The 18,102-nt window shown below is 53.5% G+C and overlaps 1 protein-coding gene across 1 annotated transcript in view; it reads left to right on the forward strand.

Moving 5' to 3' along the window:
* Positions 1-18,102, forward strand: part of CFDP1 (craniofacial development protein 1) — an 85,323-nt gene that overhangs the window by 59,344 nt on the left and 7,877 nt on the right. The window contains exon 6 of the mRNA XM_054389696.1: positions 17,598-17,756. Coding sequence (XP_054245671.1) covers positions 17,598-17,756 — 159 coding nt within the window. The remainder of the gene's footprint in view (positions 1-17,597; positions 17,757-18,102) is intronic.

Consider the following 18,102-nt stretch of genomic DNA (forward strand, 5'->3'; position numbering starts at 1 on the left):
AAGCCTTGCTCCTACCCCCTGCCTGCCTCCAGCTGCAAGGTGGCAACTGAACTGGGAGAAGTCAGCTGTTTCCATGTCTTTCCTTTGGGGACTTGGAGTCTATTTCCAGCGAGGTGGGACCCTGGGAAGAAGGGCAGCTCTTCTAAGTGGCTACTGCCAAAGCTGGGAGGCACTGGGAGGCAGCTTTGCCAGCCTCAGGCATTTAAAACGCTCCAGTCAAGCCCTGAAAATAAAACCTCATGGGATAATCTTAGTTTCTTCTCTTGGATGCATACATTTTTGAGTTCTCTGCACTGTCCGCTGGTTTCGTTACTGAGCTTTTTCTGCAGCCGCCAGCCTCAGAAGGTTGTAGTTGAGAAGTGCATCCTTTCATCAGCTGAGTTTTTACTGCCTGCTTTCTCCTGGGTTGAATTTCAGGTTTTCTGTGGCAAACACCTTTCAAGCTTTCAGGGATTTTCCCTCCTTTCCTCACCCCCTGAAATACCCTCTTTGATCTGCATCCTTTGGCTAGCTTTTTCACCAGGGATGGAACACTTCAGGGTAGAAGGACATTGAACTGCTGGAGCAGGTCCAGAGGAGAGCCATGAAGATGATCAGAGGGCTGGAGCACCTGCCCTGTGGGGACAGGCTGAGGGAGTTGGACCTGTTCAGCCTATAGAAGAGAAGGCTCCAGAACCACCTTAGAGCAGCCTTTCAGTACCTGAAGGGGCTACAGGAAAGCTTGTCAGGGGCTTGTGGTAATAGGATGAGTGGCAGTGGGTTGAAGCCTGAGGAGGGCAGATTGAGACTGGAGATTAGGAAGAAATTCTTGACAGTGAGGATGGAACAGGTTGCCCAGGGAGGTTGTGGATGCCCCCTCCCTGGAGGTGTTCAAGGCCAGGTTGGATGAGGCCTTGAGCAATGGCAGGGGGGTTGGAACTGTATGATTTTGAAGGTCCCTTCCAGTCCAAGCCATTCTGTAGTTCTATGAATTGTGATGGACACCCCAGGGATGGACATCCCAGAAGCAGGTAGATGTCACCAAACCCTCGTTCTTTTTCTGGCTGCTTGTAGCAGTGCCCAAATGTTTACTGTCCCCCACAGTCCCACTTGGTGCCAGGCCAGGCTTTCCACTGGAAGATAACAGATGATATTCCTGCTGTTTATTGACTTGATGACACAGCAGGGAGCTGCTCCCCTGGGCTGCAGCTTGCTGCTGGCTGCAGTGGTGCATTTCATAGAATCATAGAATTGAGCAGGTTGGAAGAGACCTCCAAGCTCATCCAGTCCAACCTATCACCCAGCCCTATCCAGTCAGCCAGACCATGGCACTAAGTGCCTCATCCAGGCTTCTCTTGAACATCTCCAGGGATGGTGACTCCACCACCTCCCTGGGCAGCACATCCCAATGGCAAATCTCTCTCTGTGAAGAACTTCCTCCTAGCACCCAGCCTAGACCTCCCCTGGCACAATTTGAGACTGTGTCCCCTCCTTCTGCTGCTGGTTGCCTGGGAGAAGAGCCCAACCCCACCTGGCTACAACCTCCCTTCAGGTAGTTGTAGACAGCAATGAGGTCTGCCCTGAGCCTCCTCTTCTCCAGGCTAAACACCCCCAGCTCCCTCAGCCTCTCCTCACAGGGCTGTGCTCCAGACCCCCCCCCAGCTTCGTTGCCCTTCTCTGGACACCTTCCAGTCCCTCAACATCTCTCTTGAATTGAGGAGCCCAGAACTGGACACAGTACTCAAGATGTGGCCTGCCCAGTGCTGAGTACAGGGGCAGAATGACTTCCCTGCTCCTGCTGGCCACACTATTTCCAGCCACTCTGCCCCAAGCCCAGAGCGTTTGTGGGGTTGTTGTGACCCAAGTGCAGGACCCAGCCCTTGGCCTTGTTGAACCTCATGCCATTGGCCTTGCCCCATCAATCCAGCCTGGCCAGATCCCTCTGTAGATCCTTCCTACCCTCCAGCAGCTCCACCCTCCCACCCATCTCAGTGTCATCTGCAAACTTCCTAAGGGGGCATTCAGTCCCCTTCTGGCTGCGAAGAGCAACCTGGGAGCCACAGCAGCTGCTCCGCCAGCCATGCTCTCATTCACTCTGAAATCCATTTAGTGCTGGAACAATTCCATTAGCAGCCCATCTTCAGCATGGTGTGGAGCAGTTTTCTCTGCTGCTTCCAAAGGAGTCCCTGCCCCAGCCTGGAGGGCTCGTCATCACCAAGATATTCCCCACGTACCTCGGGGCTGCTCGCAACCAAAATCCCGAACAAAAGATCTGCTGTTAGACAAAGGAGGATGGAGAAGGGAGCCTCTGAAGAGAGGAAGAATTTCTCCTCTCTTTGCCAGCAGTCTTTTTTTTTCTTTTTCCCTTCTTTTTTTTTGTCTTTTTTTTTACTTCCTAGCTCTTCTTTTTTCAAAGGCTTGGTCCCCACTTAAGCCCTGTCCCCAGTTTTAAGGTTGCGCCGTGCAAACAACTTCAGTGCCGTTGGTCCTAGCAGCTCTGAATGCTCTCAGACAAATGCCTTTTAAGAGAAAAATGCTGCCTGCTTGGTCCCAGCCCAGAGCTGTGGTGGTTATTGTTTTCATTTGAAACGTCTCAGTGAAGTCAGGGAGAGCTGCAAGTGTTTGGAAGTCAAGTGCCACTGATGTCGTGGCTAAATAAGGGCGTGGGGGTTGCTCCCCTGACGCTGCATGCAGCCTGTGACCCAAGAAGTGGCCCAGCTCAAGCCTGCTATATGCCACAGCCAGCAACTTGCAGCAGCTTCTGGCAGCTTTCCAGATCACCAGCCTGTTAGGTGTGGGCATCAAAAGCATCATAAAAATCACAGAATCATAAATCATAAAATCATAGAGGGTAGAAGAGACCTCCAGAGATCATAGAATCAACCAGGTTGGAAGAGACCTCCAAGATCATCCAGTCCAACCTAGATCATTGAGTCCAACCTCCCTGCAGTCAGCAGGGACATCCTCCACTAGATCAGGCTGCTCAGAGCTTTGTCAGGCCTCACCTTGAATATCTCCAGGGATGGGGCCTCAACTACCCACCCAGGGCAACCTGTTGGCAGTGTTCCACCAGTGCAGAACTTGTTCCTAATATCCAGTCTAAACCTTCTCTCATTTCAAACCGTTGCCCCTGGTCCTGTCACTGCAGGCTTTTGGAAACAGCCCCTCTGCAGCCTGCTGTTGTGGTGTCTGGAGAGGGCTGGTGACTCTCCAGGAAGGCTGGAGAGTGACCCTCAGCACCACACCTGCACGTTTTTTGAACACTTCCAGGGATGGTGATTCCACCACTTCCCTGGGCAGCCTGTTCACAGAATCATGGAATGGCTGAGGTTGGAAGGGACTTCAGAGATCATCTACTCCAAACCCCCTGTCATGGGCAGGGACACCTCTCAAGTAAGTTCCAGTCTAACCCTGCTCTCCCTCAGCTTCAAACAATTCTCACTTGTCCTTATGAAAAGTTCCTCTGGACCCTTCCTGTAGGATCCCTTCAGGTATTGGAAGGCAAGTCTAAGGTCCCCCTTCTCCAGGTTGAACGACCTCAGCTCCCTCAGCCTGTCCTCATAGCAGAGGTGCTTCAGCCCTTGGGTCATCCTTGTGGCACTCCTCTGGACTCACTCCAACAGCTCTGTGTGCTTCTTATGATGGGGACACCAGAACATGGTGTAACAGTTCCATGGTGTAACCACTCTTTCAATGAAGAAATTTTGGGTTTGAATAAAAATTGGCTTTGGAATAAAAAGACTAAAATAAAAGAAGTGTTCTTGCAGGTTGAAATCAGTCCATGTGGAACACTTTTGAAAACTCTGCTGCTTGAGAGCAGCCCTGAAGAAAAGGCCTTGGGGGTGCTGGTGGATAAAAAGCTCACCAGGAGCCAGCAGTGTGCACTTACGGCCTAGGGAGCCAACCACAGCCTGGGCTGCATCAAGAGAAGTGTGACCAGCAGGTCAAGGGAGGTGATTCTGGCCCTCTGCACTGCTCTGGTGAGACCCCACCTGGAGCAGTGTCCAGTTCTGGAGCCTCTATTACAGGAAGGATCTGGAGGTGCTGGAAGGTGTCCAGAGGAGGGCCATGAGGATGAGCAGAGGGCTGGAGGACAGACTGAGAGAGTTGGGGTTGTTCAGTCTGGAGAAGAGAAGGTTCCAAGGAGACCTTCTTGGGGCCTTCCAGTATCTGAAGGGGGCTCCAAGAAAGCTGGGGAGGGACTTTTGAGGGTGTCAGGGAGTGATAGGACTAGGGAGGATGGAGCAAAACTAGAAATGGGGAGATTGAGATTGGATGTCAGGAGGAAATTCTTCCCCATGAGGCGGGTGAGAGACTGGCACAGGTTGCCCAGGGAGGGGTTGCCTGGAGGTTGCCTGGAGGTTTTTGCAGCCAGGCTGGATGTGGCTGTGAGCAACCTGATGCAGTGTGAGATGTCCCTGCCCATGGCAGGGGGGATGGAACTGGCTGATCCTTGAGGTCCCTCCCAACCCTGACAGCTGTGTGGTATGTCCACCATGCTTTAGGGTCTGGTTTGTGTTGTGTGGACTCCTCGGGCGGAGGAGAGCTGATGTGGGGGAGCTGCTGCAGCTTCCAGCTGGGAAGGGGCAGCTCTGTCAGCATTTGGCCCTGGCTGTGGTGCTGAGTTCACAGGGGTGTAGTGCTGGCTGCAGCCCAAGCCCTGAGCAGCAGGTCCTTACCCATCGGCTGAGCAGCAGGCAGGGCTGGTTAGCGCCGGGTCTGGCTGCTTAATGTCTTCATCCTCTCAGAAGCCCTTTGAATGCTGCAGCTCTTTCAATTAGGCTCCCATGGAGCTGCAGACACAGATATTGTCCCATCCTTGGCTGGCCCAAAGCAAGTGCAGCAGGAGAGGCCTCTGCTGAAACAGCCTCCAGCTGTGCTCCGGGCTGGAGAGGAGCCAGGCCAAGCCCTGGGCTCCACACAATGTCACACTGGGTTTGTGTTTGCTGGAGCAGTTTTACCAGTACAGCCCCGAGGGCAGCAGCAGTTGTAGTGGTACAGGAAGGGCCTTCTGGCTTGTCCCTGGCTCTGGGGGCAGGTGGTGCTGCTGGGAGCGCCTTCATCCCGCAGTGACAGCCCCCACACAGTGTGGGCTGCTCAGCTCCACCAGCACCACCTGACTTTGTGGCAGCAAGGGACCTGGGGGTGCTAATGGACAAGAAGCTGAAGAGGAGCCAGCAGTGTGCTCAGGTGGCCAAGAAAGCCACTGGCATCCTGGCTGGGGTTAGAAATGCTGTGTCCAGTAGGAGCAGGGAGGGGATTGTCCCCTGGGACTGAGCTCTGGTGAGGCCACACCTTGAGTATTGTGTTCAGTTTTGGCCACCTCAACCCAAGAGAGATGTGGAGGTGCTGGAGCCAGGGCAGAGGAGGGCAAGGAAGCTGTGAAGGGCCTGGAGAAGAAATCTGATGAAGAACGACTGAGGGAGCTCTGGTTGTTTAGTTTGGAGAAGAAGAGGCTGAGGGGAGACCTCATTGCTCTCTACAACTACCTGAGAGGAGGTTGTAGAGAGGTTGGTGCTGGTCTCTGCTCACAGGTAATTAGTGACAGAACAACAGGGAATGGCCTCAAGCTATGACTGGGTAGGTTTAGACTGGACATTAGGAAGAAGTTTCTCCCAGCAAGAGAGGTCAGGCATTGGAAGGAGCTGCCCAGGGAGGTGGTGGAGTCACCAAGCCTGGCAGTGTTTAAAAGTGGTTTGGATGTGGTGCTTGGGGATATGGTTTAGGGGTGACCCTTGTGGAGTAGGGTCCTGGGTTGGACTTGGTGATCCTGAGGCTCTTTTCCATCCTGAGTGTTTCTGTGTGATTTCTGTGTGACTTTGTTGACAATCACCCTGTAGCAACTCTTGTCTTGGAGGCCCCAAGGAAAATATTTTGCTTCCTCTGGCCGTTAGGAAGCAGGTTCTCCATGGCAGCACTCCCTTCACAAAGGGTTTGGTCCTGAGCAGGAAACTCTGCGCCGTTCCCTAATGAGCCCTTCCTGCTGATAAGGAGACCTGCAGGTCAGGGGCTCTCCTAAGCCAGCCAGCTCCCTGAGAACTGGTCTGCTTCTTGATGAGCATGTCCTCCAGAGCCTTGAAAACGAGACCCTGATCTGTGCCCCTTGACCAGGCCCTCCAGACAGGGGGGTGCAGACCTGGGTGCTGTGGGGTGGGACCTGCTTGAGGAAAGGCCAGCTCCAGCAGAGCTGCTGCACCCATGTGAGTGCTGCTGCTCTCTGCTCTTCCTGAGCCCAAGCATCCCATCTCTGCCATGTTCAGCAGTTTGCCTTTTGGTCTACATGGAGACCCAGCTCTGGTTGTACTCCTGGAATAACAATATCCAGCTGTGCAGTGGTACTGTGTATTTGCAGCTGGGTCGTTCCCCACTTTGGGGAGCAGCCTGGTGATCAAGGTGGTGCCACCTTTAAGCTGTCCTGCTTTGGAGCAAGGCAGCCCTGAGGTCTGTTATTCCAACCCTGCCTTTTGATGTTCATAGGCTCACAGGATGCTAGGGGTTGGAAGGGACCTTCAAAGATGATCAAGTCCAACCCCCTGCCAGAGCTGGACGATTGAATCCAGCACAGGTCATACAGGAAAGCATCCAGATGAGTCTTGAAAGTCTCCAGAGAAGGAGACCCCACAACCCCCTGGGCAGCCTGTTCCAGTGCTCTGTGACCCTCACAGTGAAGAAGTTCCTCCTCATGTTGAGGTGGAACCTCCTGTGCAGTAGCTTCCATCCATTGCCCCTTGTCCTAGCCCAAGGTGCAATGGAGAAAAACCTGTACCCTCCCTCTTGACCCCCAGCCCTCAGATACTTAGAAACATTTATTAAATCCCCTCTCAGTGTTCTCCTCTCCATACTGAACAGCCCCAGGGCTCTCAGCCTCTCCTCACAGGGCAGTGTTGCAGGACCATCATCCTTGTAGCTCTCCCTTGGCCTCTCTCCAGCAGATCCCTGTCCCTTTGAACTGGGGAGCCCAAAACTGGATGCAATATTCCAGGTGAGGTCTCACTAGGGTGCAGTAGAGGAGGAGGAGAACCTCCCTGAATCTCCTCTTGATGCCTCCCAGGATGCCATTGGCCTTTTTGTCCACAAGTGCACATTGCTGTGCCATGCAGAGCTTGTTGCCCACCAGGACTCCCAGGTCCTTTTCCACAGGGCTGCCCTCCAGCAGATCACCTCCCAGCCTGGACTGGTGCAGTTTATTATTCCTTCCCATCATGCAGTTCATGATGAACTATCTCCTGATGAAGAGATACGAGGTGAGGGTGCACCAGAAGTCACTAACTGGCATCTCTGCCAGCACCTCGTGGCACAGTGCCCCACGAGCCCCTTCACCACCTGCCTCGCTGATTTCACTGTTCAGAAACTGGTTCTGTGACGCTCATTTCCCTCCTGAGGGTGAGGAATGCTCCACCAGAGCAAAGCAGCATTGCACAACTGGTGAAGTCTCACCCAAACTGGCTGTGCTGGATTAATAACAAACCCAGGAGGTGGAATACCAGAGCCTTGCCCTTTGGCAGGCCCTTGCTCACCGCTGCTGGGAGGTGGGAGGGACATGAGGGCTTTGGGTTGTTTTATTTTTCCCCTGGGACAAATCTCTGTTCCCCCAGTGGCTATATTTAGACACAAAGACATCCAGAAGCAACTGTGCCTATGGTGAGCTCTGCCACTGCCTGCAGCAAGCCTCATACCTGCCTTTAGTCTGCTGCACCTGGTCTGGCCTCTCCATGCTGAGGGAACCCACAGCAGCTTGGCCACTTGGATTTCTGAGTTGCTGGGGTGTAGAGGTCTGGCTGTGCCCTTTTGTCTCCATCTTGAAGTCTTTTCTTTTTAGATCCTGGCTGTAGGAAGGCTGGCAAGGAGAGCTTTTTGAGAAATTGCACCTTCCCTTCCATCTGTCTCTGATGCTTTTATAGAATCACAGAACTGTTTTGCTTAGAAGAGATCTTTAAGACCAAGGTCAAGGCCACCACTAAATCATGTTCCTCAGCACCACCTCTCCATGGCTTTTCAGTCCATCCAGGGATGGGGACTCCACCACTGTCCTGGGCAGCCTCTTCCAAGGCTTGACAACCCTTTTGGGGAAGAAATTGTTCCTCATGTCCAACCTCAACTTCCCCTGGCGTAATTTCAGGCCATTTCTTCTTTTCCTATCACTTGTTCCTTGGAAGAAGAGGCCAACCCCTCATTCCAACCTCCTTCCAGAGTGTTGTAGAGAGCCAGAAAGTCTCCCTGGAGCCTCCTCCAGGCTGAGCAATCCCAACTCTCTCAGCCTGGCCTCACAGCAGAGGGCTTCCAGCCTTCCCATCATTGCTGTGGCCTCCTCTGTACCCACTCCCAATGGGTCCATGTCTCTCCTGTGCTGGGGACTCCAGAGCTGGATGCAGTCCTGCTTGCCTCAGTCTGTTGGCAGGATCACAGGCAGGGTCATTCCATTTCAGCAGTGTGTTTGGATCTCTTGCTGCCTCTGGACATAGCCCTCTGCTCCCTCATGCCCCATGGCACCTGGGATTTGCTCCAGTCTTGGCTGCTCTTGCATGGTGCTTTACAAACCTCACCACAAAGATACAAGCTTCTAACCCTGTCTCAGAAATCCCTGCTGCTCCCAGAGCATCCCAGGCAGGTTCTTTGGCTCTGTGTATCAATGCTTTAGGGCATCTGCCACCAGCTCAGTAAGCAGAGCATATGGCCAGGCACCACTGAGCTGGCAGCCAGCTCCTCAGCCTCTGCTGCCCTGGCCAAGCAGTGCCAATCAGGCAGTCCTCTGCCAGCCTGTCCTGGGTTCACTCCATCCAAACAGGATCACCACCACCCTGCCTGCCCTCCAGCAGCATCCACCCTGCTTTTATCTCCATTTCCTCCTCCCTCCCTTTCTGTTTTCTCCACCTGGCTGTTTCAGTGTTTGTTTGTTTGCCTTCAGGGAGGCTTTCTTGTTTGCTTTCTTAAATACCTGTTGTGACAGGCAGGGCTGAGACAGAGCTGGGCTGCTGGCCACAGCCATCCCAGTGCCCATTCAGGAAACGAAGCCAAGTGCAAAAACAAACCCAGAAATGCTCATGGGCTTAGCCTGGGAGATTATTCTGCCCTGGGCCAGTTATGTGGGGTGAGGGGTGGAAAGAGCTGGTTGGTTTGAAGGTCCTCATTCTGAGGAAGGTTCCTTCAAGTTGGCAGTGCTGGGCACCATTGTTCTGCTGCCACCTGCTCTGTCCAGCCAGACCACGCTGACCTCCAGGAGCAGACAGCACCTTGCTTCCCTTCCTGCTGTGTGCCACTTTTCCTTCCAGCCAGCATTTTCACTCCTCTCTCGAGGAAAAGGGTCTGGAGAGGCTAGGAGCAAGCATCAGAGCTGGCACAGGGGCCATCATCCAGGTGTGTGCCCAGGTGCTGCTCATGCAGTGTCTCTCACGTGCCTGTGCCTGCTGTTGTTTGAAGGGAGAGCAGCAGGGCAGGCCATCCGTGGTGGGCAGGAATCTTCCACTTCTGTTAAAACAAGAAGAATTTACTGCCTGCATCAACTGCCCAGCTGTGGTTGGTGTCTATGTGAACCATTTCCTGCCCTTGAGGAAATTGTTCAGCTTCACAGCAGCTGGTGGCAGGAACAAACACTGCTGTTGACAAAACCTTGTGCTCTTCCCTCTGCTGGGTGGCACTTTCTCACCTGTGTCCCTGCCATTGGGGTGACAGGAGCAGAGCTGCCATCACTGTGCTGCAAGTGAACATCAGAGGCTGCAGTGGGGAGGGGAGGTGGGCAGCAGGGAGGCTGAGGAGAGCCAGGGCTTGATGGTGACCATGGGACTTTCAGGGCTGTGTGGCATGAGGTGCCACCCTTCTGTCCTCAGAGACATTTAGTCACCAATGTCCTATTATACAGAATGCCAGCATGGGGGGGGGGGGTGGAAGGGACCTCTGCAGATCATCCAGTCCAAAGCCCCTGCTCAAGCAGGGCACCCACAGCAGCTTGCCCAGGATCATAATGGCCAGAGGGGGTTTGGAAGCTCTCCAGAGAAGGAGACTCCACAACCTCTCTGGGCAGCCTGTTCCAGGCCTCCAGCACCTTCACACCAAGGCAGTTTGTCCTGATGGAGCCTCTTGAGTTTCAGTTTGTGCCCATTGCCCCTTGTCCTGTCCCTGGGCACCACTGACAAGAGTCTGGCCCCAGCCTTTGCTCCCCACCCTTTAGCTCTTGCTGAGCATTGCTCAGATCCCTCTGGGGCTGCTCTTCTCCAGGCTCAACAGCCCCAGGGCTCTCAGCCTTGTCCTTAGCCACTCTGTGTAATGGGGGCAGGGGTGGGGGTCTGGAGTTCATTAAGGAGGAGAAAACTATCACCTTGCTCATGATTTGTGTGCATTTAAGAGTGTCCTCTTAAGCACACTTGCTCAAACTATTCCCCAAAAAACATAACAAAGGAGATGAGGGAGTGCTGGGCTGTTGGCCAAGCACCACTACCATCCTGGTTTGTGTTCAGCATTGGCTTCTTATGAATTGAGCCCTTAGAAGTATTGATAGGGAACAGAAGTAGGACCTTCCTGCTACAAAAGCTGTCACTGGCAAGCAGGAGGGTGACAGAAGGTGGATGGAGCAGCAGTGCAGGTTCTGCAGTCTGCACACTGCCCAAGAGGCAGCAGACACAGAGCAGCAGAGGGTTTGTGATGTCTCCAGGAGTGGAGGTCAGGCTGCAAGGTGGAGCTGGGGAAGCTGCTGGCTCCTTGGCCAGCACATGAGTAGGTGTCCTTTAGGCACCTCATTGGAGTTGGACAACAGGAATAGCAGCTCCTGCAGTCTGGCCCTGCTGGTCCCTGAATGCTTCTGGCCATCAGATTAATCCTCTTTGGCCAACTGGTGCTGGTTCATCTGCTGAGTTGTCTCCATGGGGATTTCCCAGAGACAGGAGGTACTTCTCCAGAGTCACTCTCTGACAGCTGCAGCTGCAGGTGTCACAGAATCACAGAATCACACACTCAGGTTGGAAAGGAGCCTCAGGATCACCAAGTCCAACCCAGAACCCTACCCTACAAGGCTCACCCCTAAACCATATCCCCAAGCACCACCTCCAAACCACCTGCAAACACAGCCAGGGATGGTGACTCCACCACCTCCCTGGGCAGCTCATTCCAATCCCTGACTTCTTTTGCTGTGAAAAAATCTTTCCTAATGTCCAGTCTAAACCTACCCAGTGGCAGCTTGAGGCTGTTCCCTCTTGTTCTGTCACTAATTACCTGGGGGAAGAGCACCCCCAGAGCACCAACCTCTCCACAACCTCCTTTCAGCTCTGTAGGCAGCAGTGAGGTCACGGAGGGGCTGGTCCACGAAGACACGCGAGATCCACCGTGCCGAGGGCAAGCAGGAGGGAGCATCCCAGAGGGGTCAGTGCAAAGCTCTGCCTTTGGGTAGCAGCAACCATCTGCAGGGCTCAAGGAAGGAAACAACGTGCTTGGCAGTGGTGGAGCAGCCAGAGGCCTCGCTGAATCACAGGCTCGCCCTGAGTCAGGGCTGCGACACGGCCGAGACAAAGGCACACGTCAGCAGAGGCCCTGTGAGGAGCTGCATGCCCCAGCAGGCAGCTGAAGTATTCCTCCTGCTCCTGCTGCTGGTGAAGCCACAGCCAGAGCCATTCCTGTCCTGTTTTGGATGCTGTGTTTGGAGGAAGACGAGGGCCAAGAGCAGAGAGTCTTGGGAGAGCGGCGAGAGAGGTTGGAGGGCTGGAAATGGTGAGGAATGAGCAAGGAACCCAGGATTGTTTAGTCTAGGAAGGAGCAAGCTGAGCAAGGAGTGGGGTATGAAAAAGCTTTCCAAGACATGAAAAGCTGCTGTGAAAAGTGAGGGAATGATCTGTTCTTAGGAGTTCCTAGGGATAAGATAAGGAGTCATGGGCTGAGCGAGGAGCTTTAGTCATCGGGGAAAACTTGCACAAGTGAAAGGCTGATGGAGTACTGAAACCAGCAGTGTGGGAGCGGTCTGTGTCAGGAAGCCTTCAGAGCACTCTCAGAATCCTACAATCCCAGCATGGGCTGGGGTGGAAGGCACCTCTGGAGATCATCCAGCAGGGGCACCCACAGCAGCTTGCCCAGGGTCACAGTGGCCAGTGGGGGTTGGAAGCTCTCCAGAGGAGGAGACTCCACAACCTCCCTGGGCAGCCTGCTCCAGGCCTCCAGCACCCTCACACCAAAGAATTTTCTCCTGCTCAGATGGAACCTCCTGGGTTCCAATTTATGCCCATTACCCCTTGTCCTGTCCTGGGCACCACTGACAAGAGTCTGGTCCCAGCCTCTTGCTCCCCACAGGTCATTTAGCTCTTGCTGAGCATTGCTCAGATCCCCTCTGGGGCTGCTCTTCTCCAGGCTCAACAGCCCCAGGGCTCTCAGCCTTTGCTCCTCACAGAGATGCTCCAGGCCCCATCTCTGGGTGGGAGGGAGAGGAACTCAGCTTGCTTTGGCTATGAGACCTTTGCAGCCCTGTTTCCCTGTTGCTGAGAGATGGTTTTATAAGGCTTATGATGAAGTCTGTCCCTCTGGAAGCAGGCACAGGCTCCCCAGATGCTGCCAGCAGGGATTACCTGTGACAGTGCCACCTTCTTCTTGGTCCAGCAGCAGTCCTCCAAGGTCCTCGTCAGGCTGCAGGCTCACACTGCAAGTTAAGGGCAGGAGTACAGAGCATGTTCACCTATGGTAGGACAGCACTGGAGCCCTTGGCTTGGTGTTTGTGCCTCTGTGTGAGCCTGCTGGGTGATGCACAGGCATGGTCCTTGTCCTGAAGACACTAGATGGGTGCAGGGAAACCCCTTCAACAAGGCAGAGCTGCTCCTTGCTGGTTCAGGGGCTGATTTGGGCTGTCCTTGTTCATCCTGGAAAGTCAGAGCCTGTCTTTGTGTCCTAAATAGGAGACTGTCCTGATTCTCATCCATTATGTCTTAGCAAATTACTTTCTCCCTTTTAAATGCCTTGGTGATTAAAGATGCCACAGCAGATACCCTTAATGAGTACAAAAAGGGTAATAATTCCTCTTGTTGGCACCCAATGCAATTAATCAGGCCCCTTTGCTTGCCTTTTAAAGAGCTGAGGCATTTAAGGCCAAGCAAGTTTTTAATTGGACTTTAATGTCTCTCAATTTACTTCAGTTTGGCACCAGTGTAGGAATTCCCACCCCCAGGTTTGGATTTACTCAGGGTGATGAAAGGCTCAGTGCAGAGGGAGGACTCAGCAGCAGACTGAGACATGTCCTCCAGCCTCTGCCTGGCTCTGTCTCGTTGCCTGGTCCTGCTGCAAACAGCACAGAGTTGTCCAGGCAGGAGCAGAGCCAGGTCATGCAGCCCAGGGCCTGTCTCCAGCATGGAGCTGACACCAGACCCTAGCAGTATTTTGGAGTAGCCCTCAACAGGAGGGTGCAGCACAGCCTGTTTCATGAGGTTCCCTTGCCTTGAGGGGTGCTTGACCTTCAACTATCCTTGTAGCCCTCTGGAAGCCCTTGGTGGAGGTCCATGCTCATCACCTAGACTCTGTAGCTTCAAACATGGGGGGAATTGTATCTTGGAAGTTGTGTTCCTGAGATCCATGGCCAGGAGGAGAGGAGACCTTGAGCACTGTTGCAGCTGGATGTGTCCATGTAAACATTTCTCTTTTACACCAGGAATTCCCATGGGAGAAAAGATGTGTGGTCAGTGACCTTCAGCTAGCCTGCAGCCCTCTGCTGTGAAGCCAGCACCTCCTCTGCTTCCACCTCTGGCCACCAAGCACCCTGCCTTTGGTTCCCTTCCCTCATGTGTATCCCCTACTGTGCTTTGGGGATGGCAGTTGCCTGTCAGCATGTCCCAGGCTGTGTTTCATGCAGGGACATGCAGCACAGCCTGTCCCAACTCAGCTCTTCCCCACTGGCAGCTGAAAAGGTGTCAGCCCTGGCATGTGCCAACCTGCCTGGGAGCCTACTCATCCCTCTGTGGGGCAGGCCCTCCCCTAATGCCCAGGAGAGATCTGACACAGCTTCCAAGTGGCTTTTCCAGCTGTGTGCTGGCTCTTTGGTAGAGTCAGGCCTGTCATAGAATCAGAGAATTGTCAGCGTTGGAAGAGTCCTCTAAGATCACTGAGTCCAACCATCAACCCAACACCACCATGGCCATCAAACCATGTCCCCAGGTGCCATGGCCACACATTTCTTGGACACCTCCAAGGATGGTGATTCCACCACCACCACATCCCTGGGCAGCTCCCACCCACAGAAGAGTTGGCAGATGCAGGAGAGCTGTGTGAGTGCCCTTGGACATGGCTCTTAGCTCATCAGGGTTCTTTGGCCCAAAAATCATTTAGGAGACACCTAGAAACAGAGGGCAACCCCCCTCCATTTCTACAGCCTTCTTCTGCTTCAAGAGGAGGCAAAATGTCAGGGTGGGAAGTTCAGTGTGCTCACAGAAATGTGTTCATGAATACCTTGTGTTGATGTAACCTCCTTCAGCCTGCCAGGCTGGGAGCAGAGGAGCATGGCCAACTGGGGCAGCCATAGCCCTTCTCTGGACCTGTTTCAGGGCATCTTTAGGTCCTGTGCTAAAACCCAAGGCCTCCCAGTGCAGCAGAAGGAACCACCATGTACCAGGCTCTGCCGTCCAGGGAACACCACTGGGGTTGCTTGCCCAATATTTGGGCTGGGTTTGCTCTCTTACTTGTTATGTCTCCTCTCCTTCCTCTCCCTCACCACCTGAACATGCTCCTGAAGGGCCTGGTGGTTGTGCAAGGTTGTGTATTCCTGGACACCCAGATGTGGAAATTGGAATCTCTCCAGTTTTATCTCGTGCTGAGAACATCTCTGCACGTTCTGCCCCCTGGCACCACCTCCCTGCTCCCTGCAGATAAGGATGCTTGGAGTCATCATGTCTTGAGAAGTAAGGGAGAACTGGAGGGTGAGCAAGGATCAGGGGTTTATTGCATGCTCATGGTGTGAGGGCTGTAGACCTCTTGATGAGATCTTCAGACATAAAGGTGAACAGAAGAGTGTCCATCTTGCTCTGTGTCCTCTCAGGGTGAAATGTGTAGGCTGTCAGCACCTGCTCCAGCTGTGGGCAGGGACTGAAAGAACCAAGAGGGCCATGCTCTAGGACAGTCCTGCTCCTCTGGCCAGGCAGTGTGAGGAGGGGCAGGCAGCTGGCCAAGCTGCCCTTAGAATCTAAGGTTTGTAGCCCAAATATGTTTGCACCCAAAGAAAGGCAACAAAGCTGGTGAAGGAGTTAGTTAGAACACAGATCTTGTGAGGAGCAGCTGAAGGAACTGGGGATGTTCAGCCTGGAGAAGAGGAGGCTGAGGGGAGACCTCACTGCTCTCTACAGCTCCCTGAAAGGAGGCTGGAGTGAGTTGAAGGTTGGTATTCCCTCCCAAGCAACAAGTGACAGGACAAGAGGGAATGGCCTCAAGCTGCAGCAGAGTAGGTTTGGGTTGGATATTAGGAAAAAGTTCCTCACTGCAAGAGTGGTCAGGCATGGGACCAGGCTGCCCAGGGCAGTGGTGGAGTCACCATCCCTGGAAGTGTTCAAGAAAAAAAACAGATAGATGTGGTTCTGACAGACCTGGGTTCTATGATTCTGTGGTTTAGTGGTGCCCTGGCAGTGCTGGGTCACAGCTGGACTCGATGACCTTGGAGGTCCTTTCCAGCCTTAATGCTTCGATGATTCTCCGTCCAGGTCAGGACCAAGTGACCAGGGCCAGCTGTTCTCACGTTGAGACTCTTCTGGCTGAGGCTTACAAAGATGTCATTTGCTTTGATTTAATTCCATATAAAGCTGCAGAATGATTTCCCTTTGGAGGCTTGCAAAGGATGGAAGCATAAAGCAGGCTAATGAGCCGATAAGAACAGCTTTGGCTGCCTTCCCAAGCAAGGCTACCCCTGGGGTAGGACTCTGCTGGGACAGAAACTGGTGGAGAGCAATCTGCCACGCTCACCTGGCTGCCTTCCTTGGGCTCCCCCCCTCCCCCCTTGCCTCCCCAAATTCCTCCATCTCTCAGGAACGAGAATCATTTCCTCTCAGGCTTCTTGCAGAGGCAAAGGCCCTGCAGACCTGAAGTTATCTCTGGAATGTGTGTAAACACCCAGCTCAATGAGATGCTGTTTGCTCCCCCCTCTCCTGGGGGGCTGTTGAGAAGGGGCTAAGACCAGTTTGGTTTATGGGTTCCTAGCCCTGAGAATTGTCTTCCTCTGAAGGTGACCTGGCTGACCCCAGTCCCTCTGTGTGCATTTCCCAGCATAAGAGGCAGATTCGGGGGCCCCACATAGGTGGGAGGGGGGAGATTTAGGTCCTCTAAGAAAGAAAGAGCAAGGTGGTCCTGCTGCTGAAGAGGGAGCTGGGAGGTGGTGTGGGAGTGCAGTGTCTGTGTGCTGGGGCTCCATGTGTGGTGTGATGGTGGAAGGGATTTAGGTGATCTTCGGACAGAAAAACTTTGCAGTCAGGAAAAGCAGGGGGAGAGTTGAATGTGGTTCTGGTGCCCTCATCTTCAAAGAGCTTTGAAATCATAGTCAGAGTATGGTTTGGGTTGAAAGGGACCTCAAAGATCATCCAGTTCCAACCCCCCCTGCCACGGGCAGGGACACCTCCCACCAGCCCAGCTTGCTCAAGGCCTCATCCAACCTGGCCTTGAACACCTCCAGGGAGGGGGCAGCTACAACCTCCCTGGGCAACCTGTCCCAGTGTCTCCCCACCCTCACTGCCAAGAATTTCTTCCTCACCTCCAGTCTCAATCTCCCCTCTTTCAGCTTCAATGTAAGTGGGGGGACAAAACTTTATGTGTGCCTCCATTGAAATGAGAGGCACAAAGAGCTCCATGTGTCACAAAGCTAACTGAGGTGTAAGCTGGTTATGGTGCATTACTGATGAGCCCTGCCTGTTGCACCAAAGTACTCATGGGTTTAGCATCTGCAGCTGCAGCCAGAACCTAAAGCCAGGCAAAACCAAGCTGCAGCCAAAACCTAAAGCCAGGCAAAACCAAGCTGCAACCAGAACCTAAAGGCAAAACCAAGCTGCAACCAGAACCTAAAGGCAAAACCAAGCTGCAACCAGAACCTAAAGGCAAAGCCAAGCTGCAGCCAGAACCTCAAGCCAGGCAAAGCCAAGCTGCAGCCAGAACCTAAAGCCAGGCAAACCCAAGCTGCAGCCAGAACCTAAAGCCAGGCAAACTCAAGCTGCAGCCAGGCACGCTGGCTCCAAGGAAATGGTTAACTCCTGGATGTGTTGTCAGCACTGCTGGTGACGCACTCAGGCTGGATCCCTTCCAGAAAACACCACTTTAAACTGCAGACAAAGAAGCAGGCTTAGCACTGGAGGTGATCAGTGGAATGGCTTGGCCTGGTGTATACAAGGGGTCAAAGCAGATGATTTAATGATCCCTTTTGGCCTGCAAGCTTTCTGTTCTCTGCAGAAGATGAATGAAAAAGCCCTTTCACAGAAAGCAAGCACTTGAGATATGTGTGTAATGAACTCCAAGGGGAAAGAGCAGAGTGGGATCTGCAGCCTGCATGCTGCCCCAGAGTTGGTGGCCATCTGCTCAGTGAAGATGGCTCACCACTGCTCTTGTGTGTGACGTTGGTCAGCTTCTGGGTTTAATTGTGAAGCAATGCTGACTCCCTGCCTTTAAGTAACATTTGCTCCCTTATCTCCCATCAGGGTGAAGAGGCCAAGTGGTATGAGCAGCCTCCTGGGCAAGATTAGCTCCAAAAAGCAGAAGATGAGCACGCTGGAGAAGTCTAAACTGGACTGGGAGAACTTCAAGGAGGAGGAGGGGATTGTGGAGGAGCTGGCGATCCATAACCGAGGGAAAGATGGGTAAGAGGGACTGCACCTAGGAGGAGGGACTGCACCTAGTAGGAAGGACTTCACCTAGTAGGAAGGACTGCACCTAGTAGGAGGAGCTGCACCTAGTAGGAGGGACTGCACCTAGTAGGAAGCACTGCACCTAGTAGGAAGGACTGCACCTAGTAGGAGTTGAGCATATCCCACCACTTCCCCTATGTGTAGGAACAGCTTTGCTTACTGCCGGGAGTTCAGCACACCCATGGGATTGCTCCAAGATTTACCCTAGGCATACATAAAGCCAGTAGCTGTGCTGGTGTCACAGGGAGACAGGTAAGTCTGGCAGCCTCTTCTCCCAACTGACAAGTGATAGGACAAG

Source organism: Indicator indicator, chromosome 19 (genome assembly GCF_027791375.1).
Source record: "Indicator indicator isolate 239-I01 chromosome 19, UM_Iind_1.1, whole genome shotgun sequence".
In the NCBI taxonomy this organism is placed as follows: Eukaryota; Metazoa; Chordata; class Aves; order Piciformes; family Indicatoridae; genus Indicator; species Indicator indicator.